Below are 23852 nucleotides of genomic sequence, written 5' to 3'. Positions count from 1 at the left end.
TAAACAGGCAAACTGGGTTATATTAAACTAAAAAATTTCTGCAGAGCAAAGGAAACAATCAACAGAGATAGAAAACAACTTGCAGAATGAAAAAAATATTTGCAAACTATTCTTTCAACAAGGGATTAATATCTAGAATATACAAGGAATTAAAACAATTCAATGTCAAAAAAAAAAAAAAGAAAGAAAAAAAAGGCCACAAACCAAGTAATCTGATGTAAACATGGACAAGTTTGCTGAATAAACAGCTCTCAAAAGATGACAAATATATGGCTAAGAGGCATTTTTTAAATGCTCAACATCACTCATCATCAGGGAAATGCAAATCAAAACCACATTCAGATATCATCTCACCTCCAGTCAGAATGGCTACTATGTAAAAGACAAAAGATACCAAATGCTGGTGAAGAAGCAAAGAAAAGGGAACTCTTATACCCTGTTGGTGGGAATGTCAATTTTCACAACCTGAAGAACAGTATGAATGATCCTCAAAAAACTAAAAATAGATTATGATCGAGCAATCCCATTACTGGGGACAATACAAAAAAAATAGGAAATTCGTGTAATAACGAGGTATCTGCACTCTCCTGTTTATTGCAGCACTGTTCACAATGGACAAAATATGGAATCTACCTAGGTGTCTATCAATACATGAACAGATAAAGAAAATATGGTATTCGTACACAATGGAATATGATTTAGTCATGAAAAAGAATAAAATGCTGTCATTTGCAGCAACATGAATGAGCTTGGAGCAAAAGAAGCCAGGCACAGAAAGATAAATACTGTACGTTCTCACTCACATGTGGAAGGTAAAAAAGTTGCTCTCACAGAAGGAGAGGGTAAAATAATGGTTACATGATGCAAGGAAGAGCTGGGGGACGTGGGAGTACAGCCAAAGGTTGATGAATGGATATAAAAGTGAAGCCAGATAAGAGACATAATTTCTAGCGTTCTAAAGGATTGTATGGTGACTGTAATACACAATTTACTACACATTTTTAAATACCTAGAAAAGCAGATACTGCATGTTCCCAACACAAAGTAATAATCAATGTTTGAGGAGGTTTATGTGCCAATCACCCTGCTTTAATCATTACACATTGCAACACGTAGTGAAATATCACACAGTATCCCACAAATACATACAATTATTATTGTGTCCATTTAAAATAATAAAACAAAAGAAGAAAAACAGAGTTACAGTTTTAGTATCTGCAATGAGCATAGATTTTTAAATATTTAATAAAATAGTAGAAAACCAAGTGCAAACACACATTAACAAAATTATACATATGACCAAGTAGAATTTATTCCTGAAATAAAAGGTAGTTCAACATAGGACAAATCAATCAATGTGACATACCACATTAGCAGAATGAAGAATATAAACCACAGGATCATCTTAAAGGATGCAGAGAAAGGACTTGATAATACTCAACATCCATTCATATTAAAACCATCAACAAAATAGGTATTGAAGAAACTTACCTCAACACAAATATGGTCAGTAGTTAAAAAACCCACTGCTAACATTATAATCAATAAAGAGAAACTGAAATTCTTTCCTCTAAGATCAGGAACAAGATAAGTATGCCCACTCTTACAACTTGTATTTAACATGGTACTGGAAGCCCTACCCAGAGCAGTGAGGCAAGAAAAGAAAAGGCATCTAAATCAGAAAACAATGAAGTAGAATTATATCACTTAGAAGATCACATGATGTTGGCTGGGTGCAGTGGTTCATGCCTATAATCCCAGCACTTTGGGAGGCTGAGGTGGGCAGATCACCTGAGGCCAGGAATTTGAGACCGGCCTGGCCAAAACATGGTGAAACCCCTTCTCCACTGAAAATACAAAAATTAGCCAGGCCTGGTGGGGCGCACCTATAATCCCAGCTACTCAGGAGGCTGAGGCAGGAGAATCGCTTGAACTAGCTGGGTGGATGTTGCAGTGAGCCGAGATTGCACCACTGCACTCCAGCCTGCACACAGAGCAACACACCATTTGGGAAAAAAAGAAAAAAAGGTCACATGTGCTACATGTAGAAAACCCCAAAGACTCCACACATACACAATTATAAACTAAGAAACAAATTTAGTAATGTTGCAAGGTACAAAATAAACCTACAAAAATCAGAGATATTTCTGTATGTAACAATGAACTATTCAATAAGGAAAATATGAAAACAATTACATTTGCAATAACAACAAAAAGAATAAAATACTTGGCATAAACTAAGCCAAAGAGGTGAAAGACTTGTATGCCAACAACTATAAAACATTGATGAAGAAAATTAAAGAAGACACAGAGCAATGGAAAGACCTCTTTCATTCATGGATTTGAAGAATTAATAGAGTTAAAATATCCATACTAGCAAAGAATCTACAGATTCAAGCCAATCCCTATCAAAATCCTGATGGCATTTTTAATAGAATAGAAATAAAATGCTAAAATATATTTGCAATCACAAAAAAAAGCCAAAATAGACAAAGCAATCCTGGCCAAGAAGACAAAGCTGGAAGCATCAACCTACAGAAGGAGAGACAGTATCTGAGAACCATATATTTGCATATATGATAAGGGGTCAACATCCAAAATATATAATTAATTCATACAACTCAACAGCAAAAATAACAAACATTCCAGTTGAGAATAGACAAAGGACCTGCATAGACATTTTTTCTAAAAAGACATACAAATGGCCAACAGATGCTTGAAGAGGTGTTCAACATCACTGATCATTAGAAAAATGCAAACCCAAAGCACCAACCAGGACATTACCTTATTTGGTCTAAAAAGGGGAGGAACCCTCAGTTCTGGGAGGTGCCCACCCCTCTCCCAGAAAACTTATGAATAATCCACCCCTTGCTTAGCAAGGAATCAAGAAGTAACCGTAAGGATAAGCAGCTGAGCAGCTTGTGCTGCTGCTCTGCTTATGGAGTGGACAATCTTTTATTCCTTTACTTTCCTAGTCAATTTGCTTTTACTTTATGGACTTGCCCCAAATGCTTTCCTTCATGAGATCCAAGAACCCTCTCTGGGGGTCTGGTATAGAACCCCTTTCTGGTAACCCCCTCCACGTAAGCTGACCCACCCCCTCAACTCTGATTGCTCTGCAGCTGCATTCCTGAACTCCAATCTACCTGCTACAATTAAGCAAAGTCTGATTACAGTCATCTGAGCAGCTTGGGGGAGGACAGGGAAGACAAATGTTTGTTATCCATATTTGTAAATTCCTGTTTGACACGTATCTGTAAAAAATCCTGGTTTCTCTCTTTTTTTTTTTTTTAAAAAAAAATGCTGCCACAAAAGTCACAGGATGATGTATTGTAGAGCTGTCACAAGTTGGCAAACTACCTCTGTGCCCATTATGAGTGGATAGATGGCCTCAGTCCTGAAACTCCCTTATGCCCCTCTCACCCCATATAAACCCCTTGTTTTGTAAGCTTGGGCTGCCTCCTCTGATTGTTACAGAGCAGCCAGGAGGTTAATAAAACTTGCTTGCCTGACTTGGGATCTATTCTCCTTTCTCTCAGCCACCCTTACACTTACTTTGGCCCTGGTACTGGCATAGGAAGTGCAGAATCTGGTTATGTCATGTAGGTGAGGATACCTGTGTGCCAGGTAACCTCAGGTGGACATGGTGGTGCTTGTGGGGCAGTCCTGTAACCTGCAGTGTGGTGGGTGGGATGGACCATACAGGCAGGAACTACCCCTGATGGTAGTTGAGGGCCCACGTGTGTACTGGGTGGGGGCCGACGGGAGTGACAGGTGAGTGGCTGGGCACAGGCAGGTGAGTGAGTGACAGCTATACAAACCCCACCACTAAGCGCGTCCCTCCCAGGGCAAAGCAGATCAGAGCCACAGGCCCAGCCCTGGGAGGCCCAAGGGGCCTCAGGTCCTCAGGGAGCCTCCTGGCCCTCTCTGCCCTCAGAGGACCCCACCTCCTTCTAGCTGTGGGAGTCGGAGGGGGACACAGTGCTCTGGGGTCCAGAGAAGGAAGGTAGATGGAGGGAGGGCGGCCCTCTGCTCCCAGATCCCGCTGCTCAGCCCACTGCGGCCCTCCTGGAGCCCACACCTTTGAGCTGCAGCCTCCCAGCCTCGGTCCCCAGGATGACGCCCAATAGCCTTTTCCACTGTTGGTGGCTTTTCCCTTTGGGGAGGGTCCCCAGATTGTGCAAAGTATGGAAGGCTCCCCTGTCCCTGTCCTGCAGGGCCCCCAATCCCGGCCTCCCCCATCTCTCTCTGTCCCTTTCAGAGGCAGAGGCAGAGGCAGAGGTGGAGGCAGCATTAAATTAAAATTTAATTTAAATGTTAAAAAGGACGTAAACTGCCCAAATACACACCAACAGTAGACTGCTCCGCCTTGCATACAGAGAGGTCCATTGCCCCTTTGGGTGGGCCGGGCAAGGTCAGGGCCTAAGAAGAGCCTCTGGGGAGAGGGGGCTCACGCTCTGATGGCTGCGGGAGGAGTGACTCCTCCCAGGATGAGGGTCTCTGTCCTCCTAGTGCTCACTCAAATTCAGTATTTCCAAGTCCTCCCAGGGGGCGTAACGCACATCAGAACGGCCGTCATTAGTGTCACAGATACGTGTCCGCATGCATTTCCAGGAAATCTCCTTGGTTGGCGAACTACAGCTGGCATAGTCCAGCCTCGGGGCGTTCTGTGAGCTGTAGTCTCGGCAAGTGGGTTCCAAAAAAGCCTCAAAGACCATATAAGGTGGACAGCATAGCAGCAGGGTTTGGGAAGACAGGAGCCCCTTTGCTAGCAAAGGCGAGTGCTCGCGCGGTACCAGCAAGCGCTAGCTGCCCACGCCCCGGGAGAAAAACGTTTGTGTGAACGCACGAATGACCGGAAGAGTTTGCCACGGCCGCAGGGTTTTCTGGGAAGTGTAATTTCTTGGTCCGGGCGTCATTGTCCTTACAAGTAGAGGGTGGCCCTTGGTTCCGAGGTGTATCGTTCACCAGAGGACGACTGTGTGCCCCAGGACACTTCGCGGGTGGTCCTAGCTGGCTGGCTCTGGTACAACAGCCCCAGGCGGTTTACTTTCTTACGAAGCCGAGCCCGATTTGCCCGCGGCCGCAGAGACTCCTGGGAAGTGTGGTCTTCCGGGGCCGGCGGTTCGCGGCACTGGGAACTTTTGTCCCCAGCGCGGATGATCCTGGGAAATGTGGCTCGGCCCTGGGCGGCGCTCTGGGTCCGTCCCGCGGTAGCCTCGGTCCTGGCGGCGACTTCCTGGCTCAGGAACGATTCTGAGCAGTGTCGTTCCTGGAGGTCTGCAGCCGTTGCCTACTCACCAGCGACGCTGCGATTCAGGTTCGCAGAGGTGCGGGCTCGGGGCGCCTACGGGGACGGTGAGGCCCCGCTGAGGACTCCGGCAATTGTGGGTCCCGGGGGCGGCGGCGGGGCTCGGGCCCTGGGTCGGTCCGCGGTGTGACCCCGGCTGGGGTCTTGGCTTTTCCTGGCCTTCGTGTCCTGCTGTGTAAACACGGTGATGACGGCGCTGACCTCTTGGCGCTGTTGTGAGAGAGAAGTGGGCGCAAGAGCAGACGCCAGCCACAGTTGTTTTTGGGTTATGTAGTCATGAAGCCGGCGCTTTGCAGTTGTGTAACCTTGAACAAATGGGTTCAGTATCTTGGGATTTCGGTTTTGTCATCGTTTAAAAAAGAAATCTGGCCAGGCGCGGTGGCTCACGCCTGTAATCCCACCACTTTGGGAGGCCGAGGCGGGTGGATCACGAGGTCAAGAGATCGAGACCATCCTGGTCAACATGGTGAAACCCCGTCTCTACTAAAAATAGAAAAAATTAGCTGGGCATGGTGGCGCGTGCCTGTAATCCCAGCTACTCAGGAGGCTGAGGCAGGAGAATTGCCTGAACCCAGGAGGCGGAGGTTGCGGTGAGCCGAGATCGCGCCATTGCACTCCAGCCTGGGTACCAAGAGCGAAACTCCGTCTCAATCTGGAATAATGTGAATGCCCATCGCGCATAGAGGTGCAGATTGAACGAATTGATAAAGTTACCGTTATTTTATGAGGCTTTTATGTACAGAATAATTGATTTTCCTCGCAAGTGGCACCTGGTAAATTGTTACCCCTTGCGGAGAAACACCTTGTTCGTTCCCAGGGAGAGATTAGCGCCCCGGAGAGTGATTACCAATGTGCTTTTCCATTACGGGGTGTCACAGGTGCTGCAAGGTAAGCCCGAGTTTTCAAGACTGCTTTTTCCTGCCCTTCTGTGCCCTTAGGACACTGTCCATCTCTAAGAGCCTGGGAAGGGGACTCTGTTGGCTATCGGAAGTTGCAGAGTAATGCCTCAGGTAAGTCAGTGTGTCCCGAAATCTTCCTGAAACACTTTATCAGGACTTTCTGATCAAGTCCTGATAAACACTTTGTGCTAGAAGACTTTCTAGTTTTGCCAAAATTTTAAAACTACAATTGACAATGCAGCTTTGGAATATAAGGCTATTTGCTTTATGGTTGTCAAAACTGTACCATGTGGTCTCAAGTCAAGAGATGTTTGTAGTCATCCTTGATTCTTCTCTTTCACTTAAAACTCATATTCAGATCCTCTAGTTGGAGCTAAATTACACACCGTATAGAGAATCTGATCATTAGTTACCCCATCACCACCACCACCACTGCCACCCCGATCCAAGCCACCTGTATTATCACGGTAGCCTCCTAACTGGATTTCCTGCATCTGCCCTTAACCCTCATCAGTCTGTTCTCAGTACAACTGTCACCGTGATCCTATTGTTATATAAATTCCTGTCATTTCTTAACCTAAAAATTTTCAGTAGCTCTAACTCAAAGTTCTGCAGTGACCTATTTGTACAATTAGGCTATTACCTTTCTGGTCCCACCTTCCTTCTCTGCCTCCTCATCCCTGTGAGCTCCAGCCACTGTCACCAGTTGCTGTGCCATCCACGTAGAACATTCTTCACCCACATATGCACAAGCTTGCATTCTTATCTCCTTCATGTGTTTTCTTGGTGGTTAATTCTCAGAAAAGCTTCCCTGAACGCCTATTTGCAATTGCAGTCACCTTCCTTCGCCTAGCACTTCCACTCCTCCATCACTGCTTTGTCATTTTCCACGGGCTGTGTCACTCACTAGCTGATGTACTGTATGTTCAGTAGATGTACGTGCTCATTGTTTGTCTCTTCCTGGTGGGAGGAATATTTTTTCTTTTTTGTTGTCTCTTATAGCTTCAGTACCCAGAGTGGTACCTGGCACCAAATAGATACTTAGTAAGTAATCGTAGAGTGAATAAGATGAGTAATGAAGAACTGGTGGGGCAGAATCATGGCATGGAAGGTGAAGCTTGCACAGGAGGGGATGTGGGTAGCAGATGTACATGTTGGGTGAGGTATGTTTTCTTGGAAAAATTAGATAATTAGAATTGAAAAACTGGTGTGGTGGTACATGCCTGTTGTGCCAGCTACTCAGGAAGCTGATGAGGTGGGAAGATTTCTTGAGCCCTGTGGTACGAAGCTCAGTGGGCTATGATTATGTCACTGTACTCCAGCCTGGTGACAAAGCAAGACACTGTCTCTTAAAAAAAAAAAAAAAAGTAAAGGCTAAATTGAACTAATGCTAAAATCATTCATTGGTTCATCTTCTAAACACTTATGAAATACCTGTTAGGAAAAGTTGAACATGGATTTTGGTGTACACTGACACACAGGACACATGATCCAGTGCAGTATTGTCTAAGAGAACTTTCTGCAATGATGGAAGTGTTCTCCATGTGTACTGGTCAGTACGGTAGCCATCAGCCCCGTATGACTATTGAGTACTTGAACTATGGCTTAAGCAATGGAGGAAATGAATTTTAAATTTTCTTTGTTTTATTTTTACATTTTAATTAATTTAAATGTATGTAGCCAAACTGGCTAGTGGCTATTGTATTGAGGATTGCAGCACTGGTAGAAAAGTAAGAAATCATTAGAAATTGTAATAAATGCTAGGACAGAGATCCTATGTTCTTTTGGGGACAGAGATGGGTGAATACTGCAGGCTGCCCAGGTAACAGGGGGAAGAAAGAAGCGTCCCTGGCTCTAACTTGTAATGACTGGTTTGTCAATAAAGCTATGAGAAATGTTATTTTTATCTGGGATAAAGGCAATTAACTAATACAGTGGCAACTCCAATTAACAGGTGAATTTGGAATAAATTATGTGTAGCAAATTGAACTGTCAGGTCTTACTTGATTATTTGGAAACTTTATGTATTGGATTGTATTTGCTTGGCTACATAAAAGGATGAGATTTCTTCCTGTCCTTTAATCTCATTAGTGGATTGCTTGTGAAGTGTATCAAGGTCTGATTTAATGCTTATTCAGAAATAAAACTGTTTTCTTTTTTTTTTTTCTACATTTGTGGAGAGGATTTTCTGCCATTGGCAGGAGATTTGAATTTTATTTTTCCAACACCTGACAAAAGTAAATTCTGCCTTTAAAACCAAAGACCAGTGTTACTGGTGAACATGCATATAAAATATCCAAATAAAGTAATACAATACTGAATTAACTCTCAGAGCTAAAAAGTAACCACAGTCAAGCAGTCTGTTTCACAAATCAAAGACAGTAATAATGCTGTATTAAATGGATGTGTTTTTAACACATATTATAATTTGACTAGCCAGTAAACTATTGAATATTTAAGCTTCTAAAGTTTTACTATTTTAAGTCATATTGTGAAATGAGTACTATTGAGAGGAATTCTAAGCACATCTGTGAGCATTTCCTTAGAGTATTTTCTTTGAAATGTACTCTTTTAATTTTTCCCTTTAATTTCAGGTCCTATTTAAGGCCTGTCTATGGCAGTGGTCCCCAACCTTTTTGTACCAGAGATAGGTTTTGTAGAAGACAATTTTTCCACAGAAGTGGAAGGTGGTGGTTTAGGGATGAAACTGTTTCACCTCAGATCATCAGGCATTAGTTCAGTTCACATAAGGAATATACGGCCTCGATCCCTTGCATGTGCAGTTCACAGCAGAGATTGTGATCCTATGAGGATCTAATGCCACAGCTGATCTGACAAGAGGTGGAGCTTGGGTGGTAATGCTCATTTGCCTGCCACTCATCTCCTGCTGTGTGGCCCAATTCAGGGGGTTAGGGACCTTGATCTATGGCATGAAACCATCCTTCAGTCTTTTTGCCCAGGGATCTCATATTTTAATTGTTAAATGTCTATCAGTACAAAGTTTAAGTATACATCATAAATATATTTCTTTTTTTGTTTATGAATCAGTTATGTGTATATTTAAGTCCATTGGTGCTGCTGTAACAATATCATAGACTGAGTAATTTATCAACAATAGAAATTGACTTCTCATGGTTTTAGAGCCTGGGAAGTCCCAGATCAAGGGGCAGGCATCTGGCAAGGGCCTTCTTGCTGTGTCCTCTTATGCTGGAAGGGCGAATAGGAGAGAAAGGTAAAAAGGGGCCCAAACTCATTTTTTAAATAAGGAACCCACTCCTAATGATGATGACATTAATCCATTCATGAGGGTCGAGTCCTCAGGTCCTAATCATCTCGTAAGTTCTCACCTCTTAAAACTGTTAAAATGGCAATTAAGTTCAATACATGCTTTTTGGGGGCCACAATCAAACCATAACAGTATATATCTATTAGTTTTTACTATAAAGGTTTTTTTTTTGGAGATAGAGTCTTGCTCTATTACCCAGGCTGGAGTGCAGTGGAGTGATCTTGGCTCATCACAACCTTCACCTCCTGGGTTCAAGTCATTCTTCTGCCTCAGCCTACCAGGTAGTTGGGATTACAGGTGTGAGACACTACACCCAGCTACCCATTTTTTGTGAGCCTTAGTAGATCATCCTGAGTATCCCATGGGAGAGACAATTGCTTTAGCCTCATTTTTTAATTACTTAACTAGCACTTAAGCTGTAAAAGATAACTAAATACTTGACTCCATGCTGTCAAATGTCAAATGCTGATTTTTAAAAATTTGTGTAATTTTATAGCTTTTAGCAAAATTAACTCTTCTGAAGCAAAGCTCTCATATTTGTTTCTCATCCTTACTGTATAATAAGTCCAAGCACATAACTGTCCCCCTTATTGTATGATAATTCCATCTACATAACTGTCCTCTTATTACTTAACCGAGATCACAGTCCCAATCATTGTCACAACTCCTGCATTTTGTTCCATTTCTTCTACAACCAGCCTAATTTTACCCCTCTTCAGTGACAGAAGAGGCCTGCGCTATGGTTGAACCTAAATATATTTGCTATTTCAGGTGACATTTAGTGATGTGGCTATAGACTTCTCTCACGAAGAATGGGGATGGCTAGATTCTGCTCAGAGGGACTTATACAAGGATGTGATGGTCCAGAATTATGAGAACCTGGTCTCTCTAGGTAAGGATATCATCCCTTCCACTCCAATAGGGGACACCTTTCTTTTGCCACTCTGAATTGCTGGAGATCCTCCTAAGTAAATGGCTGAATTTCTGTACCATGTTTCCAAGGAAATGTGTAGCTCTGTTGTACCCTGCCTGAAGCTTATCTTTCCATGTCAGTGAACGCCCTTCATCTCTTCCTCTGGTCTTTTCTGTCATGGCCTCTCATAATAGAGGACTGCAGCTTAAGCAATTCTATATTCTTCCTGTAAGCAGGTCTTTCCATAACTAAGCCATATGTGATCACATTATTGGAGGATGGAAAAGAGCCCTGGATGATGGAGAAAAAACTTTCAAAAGGTGTGACTCCAGGTGAGTTATGGTGAATAAGACAAGGGAAGTTTTTGTTAAAGATGCGTATAGTGAGCGTGGAGGCATTTTAGGGATACTGTCTTCAAAGATCTCGGATATAAATGAAAAATTGAGGGGTATTTAGCTTAGGTTTTCAAAACAATTGTTCCTCTATCCCAAATTATTATCTGTACCACTCATGTCATCTAATCAAGGTTAGAGGTTTTTGCCATCATAATAATTCAAATTGTTACTCTATTCATGACAAAGTAAGGCAAATTATTCCTTCTTAAATCTACTTAAGGAAAAACATACTGATTGTTTTATGCTAAGAAAAGCTGTCAATTAGAAGGGAACTCACTTTTCTAAAGCTGAGCTTTGTAGATGAAATATGAACATTTAGAGGAAGTAAGGAACATATAAAAATATGTTTCTAGAAAAAATATTTTCTAATGTCCAGTAAATGACATGATTCATACAGTTTCTTCATAACTTCAGAAAGCCCAAATCTTTGCCAGCTATAATATTTTGTTTTAACTGAAACTGTTTAAGGTAGTAATATCAATTCTGTCTTTTAAGCATGTTAATCTGTCAGCAAACTGAAATTTTTTTTTTTTTTTTTTTTTTTTTTTTTTTGAGACAGAGTTTCGCTCTTGGTACCCAGGCTGGAGTGCAATGGCGCGATCTCGGCTCACTGCAACCTCCGCCTCCTGGGTTCAGGCAATTCTCCTGCCTCAGCCTCCTGAGTAGCTGGGATTACAGGCACGCGCCACCATGCCCAGCTAATTTTTTGTATTTTTAGTAGAGATGGGGTTTCACCATGTTGACCAGGATGGTCTCGATCTCTTGACCTCGTGATCCACCCGCCTCAGCCTCCCAAAGTGCTGGGATTACAGGCGTGAGCCACCGCGCGCAGCCCAGCAAACTGAAATTAATTGAATGTTGGAGAAAAAGGCTATGAGACAAAATGCAATGTTTTGTACATGAATATATGCACAAAATGATGGCTTGGAATCCAGAATGCCTTCCACATTTTATTTCTGATCGTTTCCTTTTTTTGCATACTATTTCATCCATTACATATATTTTACCCATTTCTGTTATCACATTCTGTTTCTGCTTCTGTGAACTTTGTATTCTCTGCTTCCCTTCAGCATTGTCCAGGAATCACTGAAATATTTGAGTTGTCAAAACTATGTGTTTTCTGGGGGCTTCATTTCTAATCCAGCTCTCTAATTCCACTGTAGTAGTTTTTTTTTTATAAAGTTAAAAAAAATAAAGCAGTGCTTTGCTTTATTTCAGATTGGGAATCAGGATGGGAAAACAAGGAATTATCAACAAAGAAGGATATTTATGATGAAGATCCACTCCCAACTGTAATAATAGAAAAAGTTATAAAACAAAGTTATGAATTTTCAAATTCTAAGAAGAATTTGGAATATATAGAGAAGTTGGAAGGGAAGCATGGAAGTCAGGTGGAACATTTCAGACCAGCAACTCTCATCTCTAGGGAAAGCCTCAATGGGGACAGTGTTTACAAATACAATATATTTAGAAGCACCTTTCATTCAAAATCTACTTTTTCTGAACCACAAAAAATTTCTGCTGAAGGAAATTCACACAAATATGATATATTAAAGAAGAACTTATCAAAAAAGTCAGTTATAAAAAATGAGAAAATCAGTGGTGGAAAGAAACTTTTGAATTCTAATGAAAGTGGGGCAGCCTTCAACCAGAGCAAATCTGTTACTCTTCACCAGACTTGTAACAGAGAGAAAATCTATACATGCAGTGAATGTGGGAAAGCCTTTGGCAAACAGTCAATCCTTAATCGCCACTGGAGAATTCATACAGGAGAGAAGCCCTATGAATGTCGTGAATGTGGGAAGACTTTTAGCCATGGCTCATCCCTAACACGACATCAGATAAGCCATAGTGGAGAGAAACCTTACAAATGTATTGAATGTGGGAAGGCCTTTAGCCATATCTCATCACTTACGAACCATCAGAGCACTCACACTGGAGAGAAACCATATGAATGTATGAATTGTGGAAAGTCTTTTAGTCGTGTATCCCATCTCATTGAACATCTAAGAATTCATACCCAAGAAAAACTCTATGAGTGTCGTATATGTGGAAAGGCTTTCATTCATAGGTCATCTCTCATTCACCATCAGAAAATCCATACTGGAGAGAAACCCTATGAATGTAGTGAATGTGGGAAAGCTTTCTGCTGTAGCTCACACCTTACTCGACATCAAAGAATTCACACGATGGAGAAACAATATGAATGTAACAAATGTCTGAAAGTCTTTAGTAGCCTCTCATTTCTTGTTCAGCATCAGAGTATTCATACTGAGGAAAAACCCTTTGAATGTCAGAAATGCAGGAAATCCTTTAACCAGCTTGAATCACTGAATATGCATTTGAGAAATCACATTAGATTGAAACCTTATGAATGCAGCATATGTGGGAAAGCCTTCAGTCACAGGTCATCCCTGCTTCAACATCACAGAATTCATACTGGAGAGAAACCTTATGAATGTATTAAGTGTGGGAAGACCTTCAGCTGTAGTTCAAACCTTACTGTCCATCAGAGAATTCATACGGGAGAAAAGCCATATAAATGTAGTGAGTGTGGGAAAGCTTTTAGCAAAGGCTCAAATCTTACTGCCCATCAAAGAATACATAATGGAGAGAAACCCAGTAGTGTGGTAAGTGTGGAAACGCCTCTAGACCATATGAATCATTATACATGTGAGAAATCTTACAGAAGAGAAACTACATGAAGTAGTATTTATCATGGTAAATTTCATTCATAGAGTCTCCCTTATTTAACATCAGAAAAATTTATACTGGAGAAAGACTTATGAATGTAGTGAATATATGAAGACTTTTAGCAAAGATGTAGACCATTTTGTTTATCAAAGTTTAGAGAAATCATATGAAGACTATAAATGTGGGAAAGCATTTGTCAGTATTAATCCCTTAATTGACATAAGTATACTCATACTAGGAGAAAACCATGTACATTTAGCAAATACGGGAAAGACTGTAGGCAATAGGAATCTCCTACAAACACCTACAGGAGAGAAGCTATATGGATGCAGAAAATTTGGAAATTGAGAGAACTCTTTAGTTCCAAGTACACCCCTTATTCTAGAGCAGAGAACTGAAACTGGAGAGAAATCTCATTTAAGAGACGTGGCAAAGTCTTCACTGAGAGTGTTTGTCTTGCTAGACATCAGAAGATTAATGGTAGAACAACCTGAAGGGTTTAGGAATTATGTGTAAATCTTTGCAGTGATGCTATTTGTAAACTGGATTCTACAGGAGAGCAGATAAACATATAATTAAATATGCATTTCTTAGAGCAGTAGCTTGAAGTTTCACTTGAGTTCTACTTAGAAATTCTTTTTAGCTAGTGGGCATGTGAAGATATTTAGTCACTCAGAGGAGCTAGTAAGTGTTATAATGTTGAAAGTTAAAGCTGCAAAAGAAAATGATGTTAATAAAAGTTTTGTATCTAATAAAATCATTTTGTATATTGCAAACTCTTTCACTGTGACTATTTCTTGCAAAAAATTTTGCTATGATTAGCCTTAGAATAGTCTTTAGTGGGAGACTAGGAAACCTAGAGAAAAATGACCTGCTCTTTGTACTAAGAATAGCAGTATTTTTTTTTTTTTTTGAGACGGAGTTTCGCTCTTGTTACTCAGGCTGGAGTGCAATGGTGCAATCTCGGCTCACCGCAACCTCCGCCTCCTGGGTTCAGGCAATTCTTCTGCCTCAGCCTCCTGAGTAGCTGGGATTACAGGCACGCGCCACCATGCCCAGCTAATTTTTTGTATTTTTAGTAGAGACGGGGTTTCACCATGTTGACCAGGATGGTCTCGATCTCTTGACCTCGTGATCCACCCGCCTCGGCCTCCCAAAGTGCTGGGATTACAGGTGTGAGCCACTGCACCCGCCCCAGAATAGCAATATTTTGATGAGGATTATTCAGTCAATTTTCAGTAGGTTTAATTAGATACATTTCAAGAAAATTTGCTGGGCATCACTTGTGTATTACACAGGGATGGGATATAGAAATCCAGTAATTCTGAACTTTAGTGGTATGTCAAAATCACTAGAAGGGCTTGTTAAAGCACAGATTACTAAGTGAATCCTAGAGTTTCTGTATGAATTGATTTGAATTTGCATTTTTCATGTGCTCTTAGGTGACATTAACACTGTCTAGAAAGCACATTTTGATAACCATTGTAATAATGAATAAAACAAATGTGATCTTTTTCTCACATGTTATCTGACAAGAAAGATAGCAAATAAATTTGAAATACTTGTTTACAAGTGCAATGAGGACATAACCAAGAAACAACATACTACAAGAGATCAGAGCAGGCTCACCTAGTTATCATTTTGAAATGAATCCTAAATGATAAGTACTAATTATGTAATGAGCACTAATTATGTAATGAGTACTACTCATGTAGCTGTGTGCATTCCTGCATGTGCCTGTGAGTGTGTGTGTGTGGTGTGCTGGGCGTTATTTTAGGTCATTCAGACAGTTGGGTTATGTCATACTCGCTTCAGCTGGACTCCATGTTCCCTTGTCTAGTTTCGGATTCTGTGGCTTTGAGGTAATACTACTGGCATCACTGCTTTCAGCAGCAGTCATTTCTCCATCCCTGGGTCATAGTTATGGGAGTTTACCTCGAAATCACTAGTCCAGAAGTGTCCTCATTATGTTTACAGCCCACCTACCAATTTTAAAAGCACGAATTTGCTACACTGTATGTCTTCAAATAGTTGAGAGTTTTCATTCTCTGCACTGAAACTTGACAGATAATTATGGATTGTAAGGAGGGAGGATGACTTTAGATATTCTAAGTTCTAGATAAGAAATGGAACAGTCTCACTAGCCCTGTGATTAGAATCTTATCTTGTGATTAGAAAGGTAATAAAGATCAATACAATTTGGAGTGTATGGACACTGATGCAAGTGGAGGGCTGTGACATGGATTGTGCTTCAGATTTTGTTCTTTATTACAAGTGAGAGTAAGATATTTTAAAAAGGAACATTACGGCTCAGGCCTGTAATCCCAGCACTTTGGGAGGCTGAGGCGGGTGGATCACGAGGTCAAGAGATCAAGACCATCCTGGTCAACATGGTGAACCCCGTCTCTACTAAAAATACAAAAAATTAGCTGGGCATGGTGGCGTGTGCCTATAATCCCAGCTACTCGGGAGGCTGAGGCAGGAGAATTGCCTGAACCCAGGAGGCGGAGGTTGCAGTGAGCCGAGATCGCGCCATTGCACTCCAGCCTGGGTAACAAGAGCGAAACTCTTGTCTCAAAAAAAAAAAAAAAAAAAAAAAAAAAAAGAAGGAACATTACATTATAGATATGATAATTCTGGTGTGGAATGACTGATAAGGTTTCTGACTTTGAACAAAATGTATCTCCTCTGATATATGTGCTACCTTAACTGAAAGCCAAAGCACAGAGGCATAGTCCAATAGTAGTTTGCAAGAGACAGTAGGTTTGGAATGGGATGGTAAATTTTGACTGTTCTGCGGGGCTTTTTATTTTTAATCATGAAATTTATATTGTGATTCCATGGAACACTGAAGGATCTTTGAGCGATTTATAATTAAGGAAGGGCAGCGTGCAGTGGCTCATATCTGTAATCCCAGCACCTTGGAAGGCTGAGGCAGGAGGATTGCTTGAGGCCAGGAGTTCGAGACCAGCCTGGGCAACATAGCAAAACTCAGTCTGTAAAAAAAAAAATATTTTTAAATTACCCAGATATGGGCATATGCCTGCAATCCTAGATACTCAGGAGGTTGAGCGGGGAGGGATTGCTTGAATATAGGATTTTAAGGTCACAATGAGTTATCACACCACTGCTTTCCAGCCTGGGCAGCAGAACAACACCCCGTCTCCAAAGTTAATATAATTAAGGAAGCATGATGTGGTATCAAACAGTTGTAATTATGGATAGACTAACTATCACATATATACTTATGGGATAACGAGAGGAGCTTTCTTTCTCCCATTATCTGTCTGCCTCTGCTGTCACAAGCAACTGGTACCACAAAGATTAAGTAGTCTTATAATGCCCAGATTTTGTTTCCACTACACGTAGTTTAATGCCGCCACGTCACTTTGTGATGAGAGGATTCATCAAAATACCACTGCTTTGTCATTTAAAAAGCACGGGCATACACATGATAGTGCTTTACATTTCTGGATTTGAAGTGCCTTCACAGTACGGAAGTAGGAAAAAGAAGGCTATATTTTTATATATACGAAGATATATATAAATGAAGATAGCTTTAAGAGAGCAAGAAGAGACTATTACTTTGTTAGAAGATTGGGCCAAAGTCATAATGATGTTATGTCACTGACATCGTATATTATTTCCTCAGTCTTACCTATTAACCATTTCTTGAGCATCAACTGTGGGCCTAATAGGTAACAAACACACCATACCCTTTAAGAGCTCCAAGGTGTGTGTGTGAAGAGCATTAAGCTTTGGAATTATGTTCCTGGGTTTAAATCCATGTTGCATGTATACTGGTTTTGTGTGACCTGGGACAAACTATTTCACTGTGTCATGCCTCAAGTTTCTCCATCTGTAAAATGGTAAAACTATTTCACAGCATTATTAAGATTAAATGCGTTAATTGGTGCAAAGTGTTTACAACAATGCCTGGCCTCTCAATAGCATTCAATAAGTATTAGCTACTTATTTCATCATCACCTTCCCATGGTTGCTTCTACATTCTGGTCTCAAATGTCACATCTAATCACTTGTCACTCTTATGTGTTTACTGTTTCACATGTTTAGAAGGAGCTCTTACAAAACACCCTCGTTTCCTTCCAACAGATTCTTGAGCGTCTGAGCCATTTTGAGGGAGAGAATGTTTCTTGCCCTAAATAATCTGAGGAGAAACAAAGAGGCCAGGTAGAAGATGAGATGGTAACTCAGCAGGTCTGTGGGAAGGAAGGAGGGTGCCCTACAGATCTGGAAAAGGGGCTGAGTGGTATCAGGCTTCCATGTGGAGGAAAGGGGAGGCTTTACACACTGAGACCAGAAGCCTACAGGTCTTCAGCGTCATCTCTCAGTACAGAGTCCCTTGTGCTGGGTGCCACTGCCCTCCTCTTCCTGAATGGAGGTTACAGCCTACCAGTGAAGGTCACTGACACCTGGAAAGTCAAAGTTTGTTAGGCTTGGGCCAGTCAGATGGGATTAGAGCTCAGTTGTTGGTAAACATCTAGAAAGAACCAAGGCATATCTCACTGAGCACTTCCTGGGAGCTTAATTCTTTGCTGCTTTAAACAAATTGCAATTGTGTTAGAGAAAAAACCTTTATGTGCAGAAGTAATTGATGCAAGATACAAGACAATGACAAGGCCGTATGGCCCGAAAGGTGCAGAGTGTAAGCACTCTGGCATTAGAGATAAATAAGGAAAAATTATAATGATCATAATACAGTATTGTTAATAGCAGCAGCAACTGAGCCTTGTGTTTGCACGTGTGCTGCTTTCAAAGAATTAACTGTTCTCAGTTGTGGACCCAAATTCCTTGGTGTGAATTCAGCCTATTGGGACTTTCGCTTACTCTATAAACTTGGGGAATTCACTTGCTTTCCTGATTTTTCCATCAAAACAAAAATAATTCTCATCTTCCCAGGTGGTTGAGAGAATTAAAACATTTATAACGCAAGCAACAAAGTGCCTGCGCATGGAAGTTTGTTGCTGTGTTTTTCCTGGTTTTAGTAATCTTCCCACATACTCTAAGGTAAATGCCATAATCATATTCATGCTAGTGATCTGAGACTCAGGCAGCTCTAGCACGTCTCTCAGAGTCATACATCTTAGATTATTGCAGATGCTATGAAAGGCTACAAAACCAAATATGTGGAGTGTGATGTCAGGGAAAATGACCAAATAGGAAGTGTCATGAATCTGCCACTGTACCTGAACAACTATTCTGGCAGCTCTCTGAAGTAACTATGTTGGAATCCATAGTTTATTTGAATACTTGTAATTTTCAGCTTGCCTAATATGTGTTGATTTCAGCCATCAGAGTGGTGTTGGCTACCCATTCCTCACTCCCAGCTTCACGAAGCAGCTTTGGGGATGGGAATGTGATTCTGGTGCAGATTTCTGGGAGGAGAGCTTGGCAGGATAGCTTGGCAGGAGAGCAGTGAGCAAAGGAAGATGGAGAACCTAGAAATAGAAATTCCATTTGACCCAGCAATCCCATTACTGGGTATATATCCAAAGGATTATAAATCGTTCTACTATAAGGACACATGCACACGAATGTTCATTGCAGCACAGTTTACAATAGCAAAGACCTGGAACCAACCCAAATGCCCACTGATGATAGACTGGACAGGGAAAATGTGGCATATATACAGCATGGAATATTATGCAGCCATCAAAAACGATGAGTTCGTGTCCTTTGTAGGGACATGAATGAACCTGGAAACCATCATTCTCAGCAAACTGACACAAGAACAGAAAATCAAACACCGCATGTTCTCACTCATAGGCGGGTGTTGAACAATGAGAACACACGGACACAGGGAGGGGAGCACTACACACTGGGGTCTGTTCGGGGGAAATAGGGGAGGGACAGCGGGGGTTGGGGAGGTGGGGAGATAGCATGGGGAGAAATGCCAGATACAGGTGAAGGGGAGGAAGGCAGCAAATCACACTGCCACGTGTGTACCTATGCAACAATTTTGCATGTTCTTCACATGTACCCCAAAACCTAAAATACAATTTTAAAAAAAGCCTAAAAAAAAAAAAAAGCAAGATGGAGTAGAGGACAGATTTATAGGCCTAAGATGTATCTCCCTAGAAATAGCATTCAGAGGGATGGTCCTTGTATGGTGCTGTGCACCAGGAACACACATCACACATTAGTCATATCTGATACTCTCACTTGGAATGAATGATTGTTAATATTTCCCCTTTAAGCCTTCCTTGAGGAAAATAGAGGTGAAGGGTAGCGAGGAAAATAGAGGTGAAGGGTAGCAAGGAAACTTGCACAAGGCCACAGGCCTGAGATAGGGCACAGCATGATTCAAACAGGTCTCTGGATTCTGCAGGCCATGCTCTCCCAAGGATCTGCACATGCTGCCATACGTGAATGGGGGATACTGAGAAGTTATAGTTCATACTTTCCTACCACATAACATCAATTGCCAGAAAGAGGAACTTTCTCTTGTAATACTTGATCTAAATATAGGACCCTCGACTGAGAGTGACCCTCTCAGCAGGAAGAGAAGGCCTGAAGAATCAGGATGCCATGATCCTCCATGTCAGTGTGCCACAGCCATGTGGTTGAGAGTCCAAGAATGTGAGACTGGGATACTTAATACACCTGTGCTAGGAGGGAAGCGATTGTGTAAGTTCTTCAGACTCAGCTGAACTGTCTCCCCGGCCCTACAAAGGTGTGTAGATGCATCCCATCCTCCTTACTGGCCTTTCTACCTTGGTCCCAAAGAGCCACCTGCTTCCCCTGGGTGTTGTGGTCAGGTCATATGACAAATGAAAGTCCACCCTAGCAGTGCCAATAGTCCAGCCCATTATAATGCAGGCTGCAGGAAACACTCCTGTCCTAGGCTGTCATTTGGGCATATGAAGCACATCCTCTGGGTTAGGTAGCTCTTCACATTCTCTGAGGCAATGGCTAAGTAGCACCCAGAGGGGCACTAGGAAGTAGCATCAAAAGACTCTTATGAAGAGAGTGGTACTTCACATCTTAAAGGTGAGTACTTGGCCGGGCGTGATGGCTCATGCCTGTAATCCAAGCACTTTGGTGGCCAAGGCGGGCGGATCACCTGAGGTGAGGAGTTCAAGACCAGCCTGACCAACATGGTGAAACCCCGTCTTAAAAAAAAAAAAAGGTGAGTACCCATATTTCCATATTTTACTGTCTGCAACAGATGACATAAATATTTGGAGATAGATTATTTCAGATGCTATGAAAGGCTACAAAACCAAATATGTGGAGTGTGATGTCAGGGAAAATGACCAAATAGGAAGTGTCATGAATCTGCCACTGTACCTGATTCTGGCAGCTCTCTGAAGTAACTATGTTGGAATCCATAGTTTATTTGAATACTTGTAATTTTCAGCTTGCCTAATATGTGTTGATTTCAGCTATCAGAGTGGTGTTGGCTACCCATTCCTCACTCCCAGCTTCATGAAGCAGCTTTGGGGATGGGAATGTGATCCTGGTGCAGATTTCTGGAGCCAGGGTGGGCAATAAGTACCCTATCCCACAAATACTGGGGTTTTGTGTTCTGACTATGGATTGGTGCTTCTGATATTGTGGACTTGTAGGCTAGTCATCATTGTTTCAACCCCCACTGGATGAAGTGCCTTTCAGGAGATTTAAAATAATTGCACCTTGTTTTTTGTATTAAAAAACAACTATGTATTTGGAAGAATTCAGAAAGCCACCTCACATGCCCATGGAAAGATACGAGCACTGAAAAGACCTTCTTCAGCTTTCACTTTAGGCTGATTTCTGGCACATAATTATCCTGTAATAATAAAACAAAGCAAAAATGCAGCAAATCCAGGGAAGGGGGGAAATATGATTTTCAGAGTTATCCCATTGTAAGAGTCAAATGTCCAGTCTTCAACAACAATAAAAACCTGAAGGCATACCACAAAACAGAAACGTATGGTCAAATTAAAGGAACAAAATGAATGGGCAGAAAACATACTTGAGGAAGCCCAGATGTCATCACTAGAAAAGGACAACTGTCTCAAAGATGCTTAGAAAGCTAAAGAAAGACATGAACAAAGGAAAAAGATGTATGAGCAAACTGAGGGTAGAAATAAAGAGATAAAATAATTTTTAAAAAGAACAAAAATTATGGATCAAAATGTACACTAATGGAAACAAAAAATATGAATACAATAAAGGGATTCAAAAGACAAGCAATCGAAGAGATTCAGCAAACTTAAAAATAGAAAAATATAAATTGTCAATATAAAAAAGAATGAGGAAGAGTGAACAGAGCTTTTTGGAACTGTAGCACACCAACAATTTGGGAATCTCCAAAGGGGAAGAGAAAGAAAGGAACAGAGAAAATATTTGAAGACATAATGGCTGAAAAGTCTCCAAATTTGATGAAAGACATGAATTTGTAAATCCAGCAAGACTTCACCATGAATGAACTCTTAAGTAGGAGAATTGCAAAGAGACCCACACTGAGACACATAATCATATGATCAAATATCAAAAGCCAAAGACAGATAAATAGTGAGAGAGAAGCAACTCCTCTCATCCAAGGGATCCTCACTGCTATCAACCAGTGTCTCATCAGAAACCTTGGAAGCCAGAAAGAAGCAGGTCAATAAACGTAAAGGGGTGAAGAAAAAAAAAGAGCTGTCAACAGAGTTTATATTCAGCAAAATAGTCTTTAAAAATTACAGAGAAATTCACATATTCCCAGATAAACAAAAGTGGAGGGAGTTATCACTAGATCGGCTCTGAAAAATAAATGCTAAAAGAAGTCTATCAGGTTGAAATTAAAAGAAGCTAAAATGTACCCAATGACAAAACTCCATGAACATAATCAGTACTGGAGTTCATATTAGTTATACCTGGGGATCCCATTAAATTTAAGCATTGTGCCTCTCCTATAATCTAAGAAAGTCACTACATATAAATAAGAGAAAAAGTAGGAATGCCTTACTTTAAATGTAGCCTTGCCTAAATTTCCCATTGCCCTAAAATATCCCCTACTGGAGCAAAGATGCTCTAACATAAATCATAAATTAAGGTAAGTCTTTCACAAACTGGCTTGATAAAATCAGACCCCATGAATCCCCAGTTAAAATAGTTAATCTGGTCCAGTATAGGGCACAACAGGGCCTTCAAGGGTTAAAACCTAATTAATAAAAAGGTGATTATCCCAACTGCTTCTCTATTTGATAGCCCAATCTTGCCTGTTAAACCCTGGGGATAAAAAAAGGGTAAAGTACCTCACGGTGCATTACTACAAGCTTAACACTGCGTTCCCACCAATTAGGGTCCCCATATAAAATAGCCATTATTATTAAAATTACTGATTCTATTAAATCGACAACCAGCAAATATTTTGCTCTCATAGATTTGGAGAGTGTATTCTGTTCCATGCCTATTTCAACAGCCTCTAACTACAGTTCACCTTCACTTCTGAAGGGACACAATACTCCTGTTTCAGGCCACCTATGGGGTACCAACAGCTCTGCCACTACACAGTCTTTGCAGATAGATCATAGCTACATCCATCTTTCTCCAGGAGCACAGGGCTGAAGGCTCGATCAAGGGTGTGCATTTTCCTGGGACTCAGTGACCATAGAGACTGTCCCATGGTCCAGGCAGCAACTCATCTGCTTTGGCACCCATTTGAGCCGACACTTCCACAAACAAAAATGGAAGATCTGTTAAATGCACTCCACACCATTCTGGTAACTATGATCTCCTTACTGCTAGTTGGGATTTCACTGATTTTCAATCCAGAGGTCTAAACTCCCCAAATAAGCCTCAACCAAACATGGTAAATGCTGAGTTGCACATCAACTTGAGTAGGTACCCATTTAAAAAGGACACTCACATCCCAGATGACTTCACCCTTGCCCAGAGGCTCACTGCTGGAGATGAGATTGCCCCTGCCCAAGATTTTGCCATTGTAGAAGACTTTACCTCTTGTGCCAGGGATAACTTCATCCCAGATATGAAAACCTCTGCCCCAGTGTTGCCTGTGGACTGCCTCTCCTAAGGCATGCATTAGACATGGGATATTTCTGCTTTTTTCTCTTGGATGTTAAAGATTCTGCTATGTTTCTGAGCTTGCTGTCTGCCTAATTCATGATTCCGGTATATTCCTTGCTCTCTGCCAAAATGCATACCCTACGCTTCCATGTCCAATAGGAAATCTAGTAGAGGTTACTACTATCTATGCCATTCTAAAAATTAGTGGAAATTATTGTTTTCCTCAGGAGGCATCTGCTTCAAGTCAGTCAACCTTTTTTCCCCCTGGAAAGAGTACCATTTACTCCCCGATGCCTTCTTCTACTCTCACCCTGCATCTCCTATTACAATCTCCTTC

The 23852-nt window shown here is 41.4% G+C and overlaps 1 protein-coding gene across 5 annotated transcripts; it reads left to right on the top strand.

The window, feature by feature from the left end:
• Positions 1–5161: 5161 nt before the first annotated feature.
• ZNF181 (zinc finger protein 181) lies at positions 5162–14274 on the top strand. Of its 5 annotated transcripts, none has more exons than XM_064381499.1 (5): positions 5162–5320; positions 6250–6321; positions 10268–10388; positions 10646–10741; positions 12023–14274. In XM_064381499.1, the coding sequence occupies exons 2-5, from the start codon at positions 6313–6315 to the stop codon at positions 13507–13509; spliced, it is 1713 nt and encodes a 570-aa protein (XP_064237569.1). In that variant the 5' UTR covers positions 5162–5320; positions 6250–6312; the 3' UTR covers positions 13510–14274. The 5 variants fall into 5 exon arrangements, with proteins under 5 accessions (XP_064237569.1, XP_064237566.1, XP_064237567.1 ...); XM_064381496.1 differs by having other exon boundaries at positions 10643–10741; XM_064381497.1 differs by having other exon boundaries at positions 5162–5330; positions 10643–10741.
• The last annotated feature ends 9578 nt before the right edge of the window (positions 14275–23852 follow it).

This window comes from Aotus nancymaae, unplaced genomic scaffold (assembly GCF_030222135.1).
Source record: "Aotus nancymaae isolate 86718 unplaced genomic scaffold, 86718_ANA_hifiasm-v0.15.2.pri h1tg000028l, whole genome shotgun sequence".
NCBI classification, from domain to species: domain Eukaryota; kingdom Metazoa; phylum Chordata; class Mammalia; order Primates; family Aotidae; genus Aotus; species Aotus nancymaae.
Note: the sequence above shows the minus strand (reverse complement) of the source record. Positions and strands in the feature narration are given on the sequence as shown.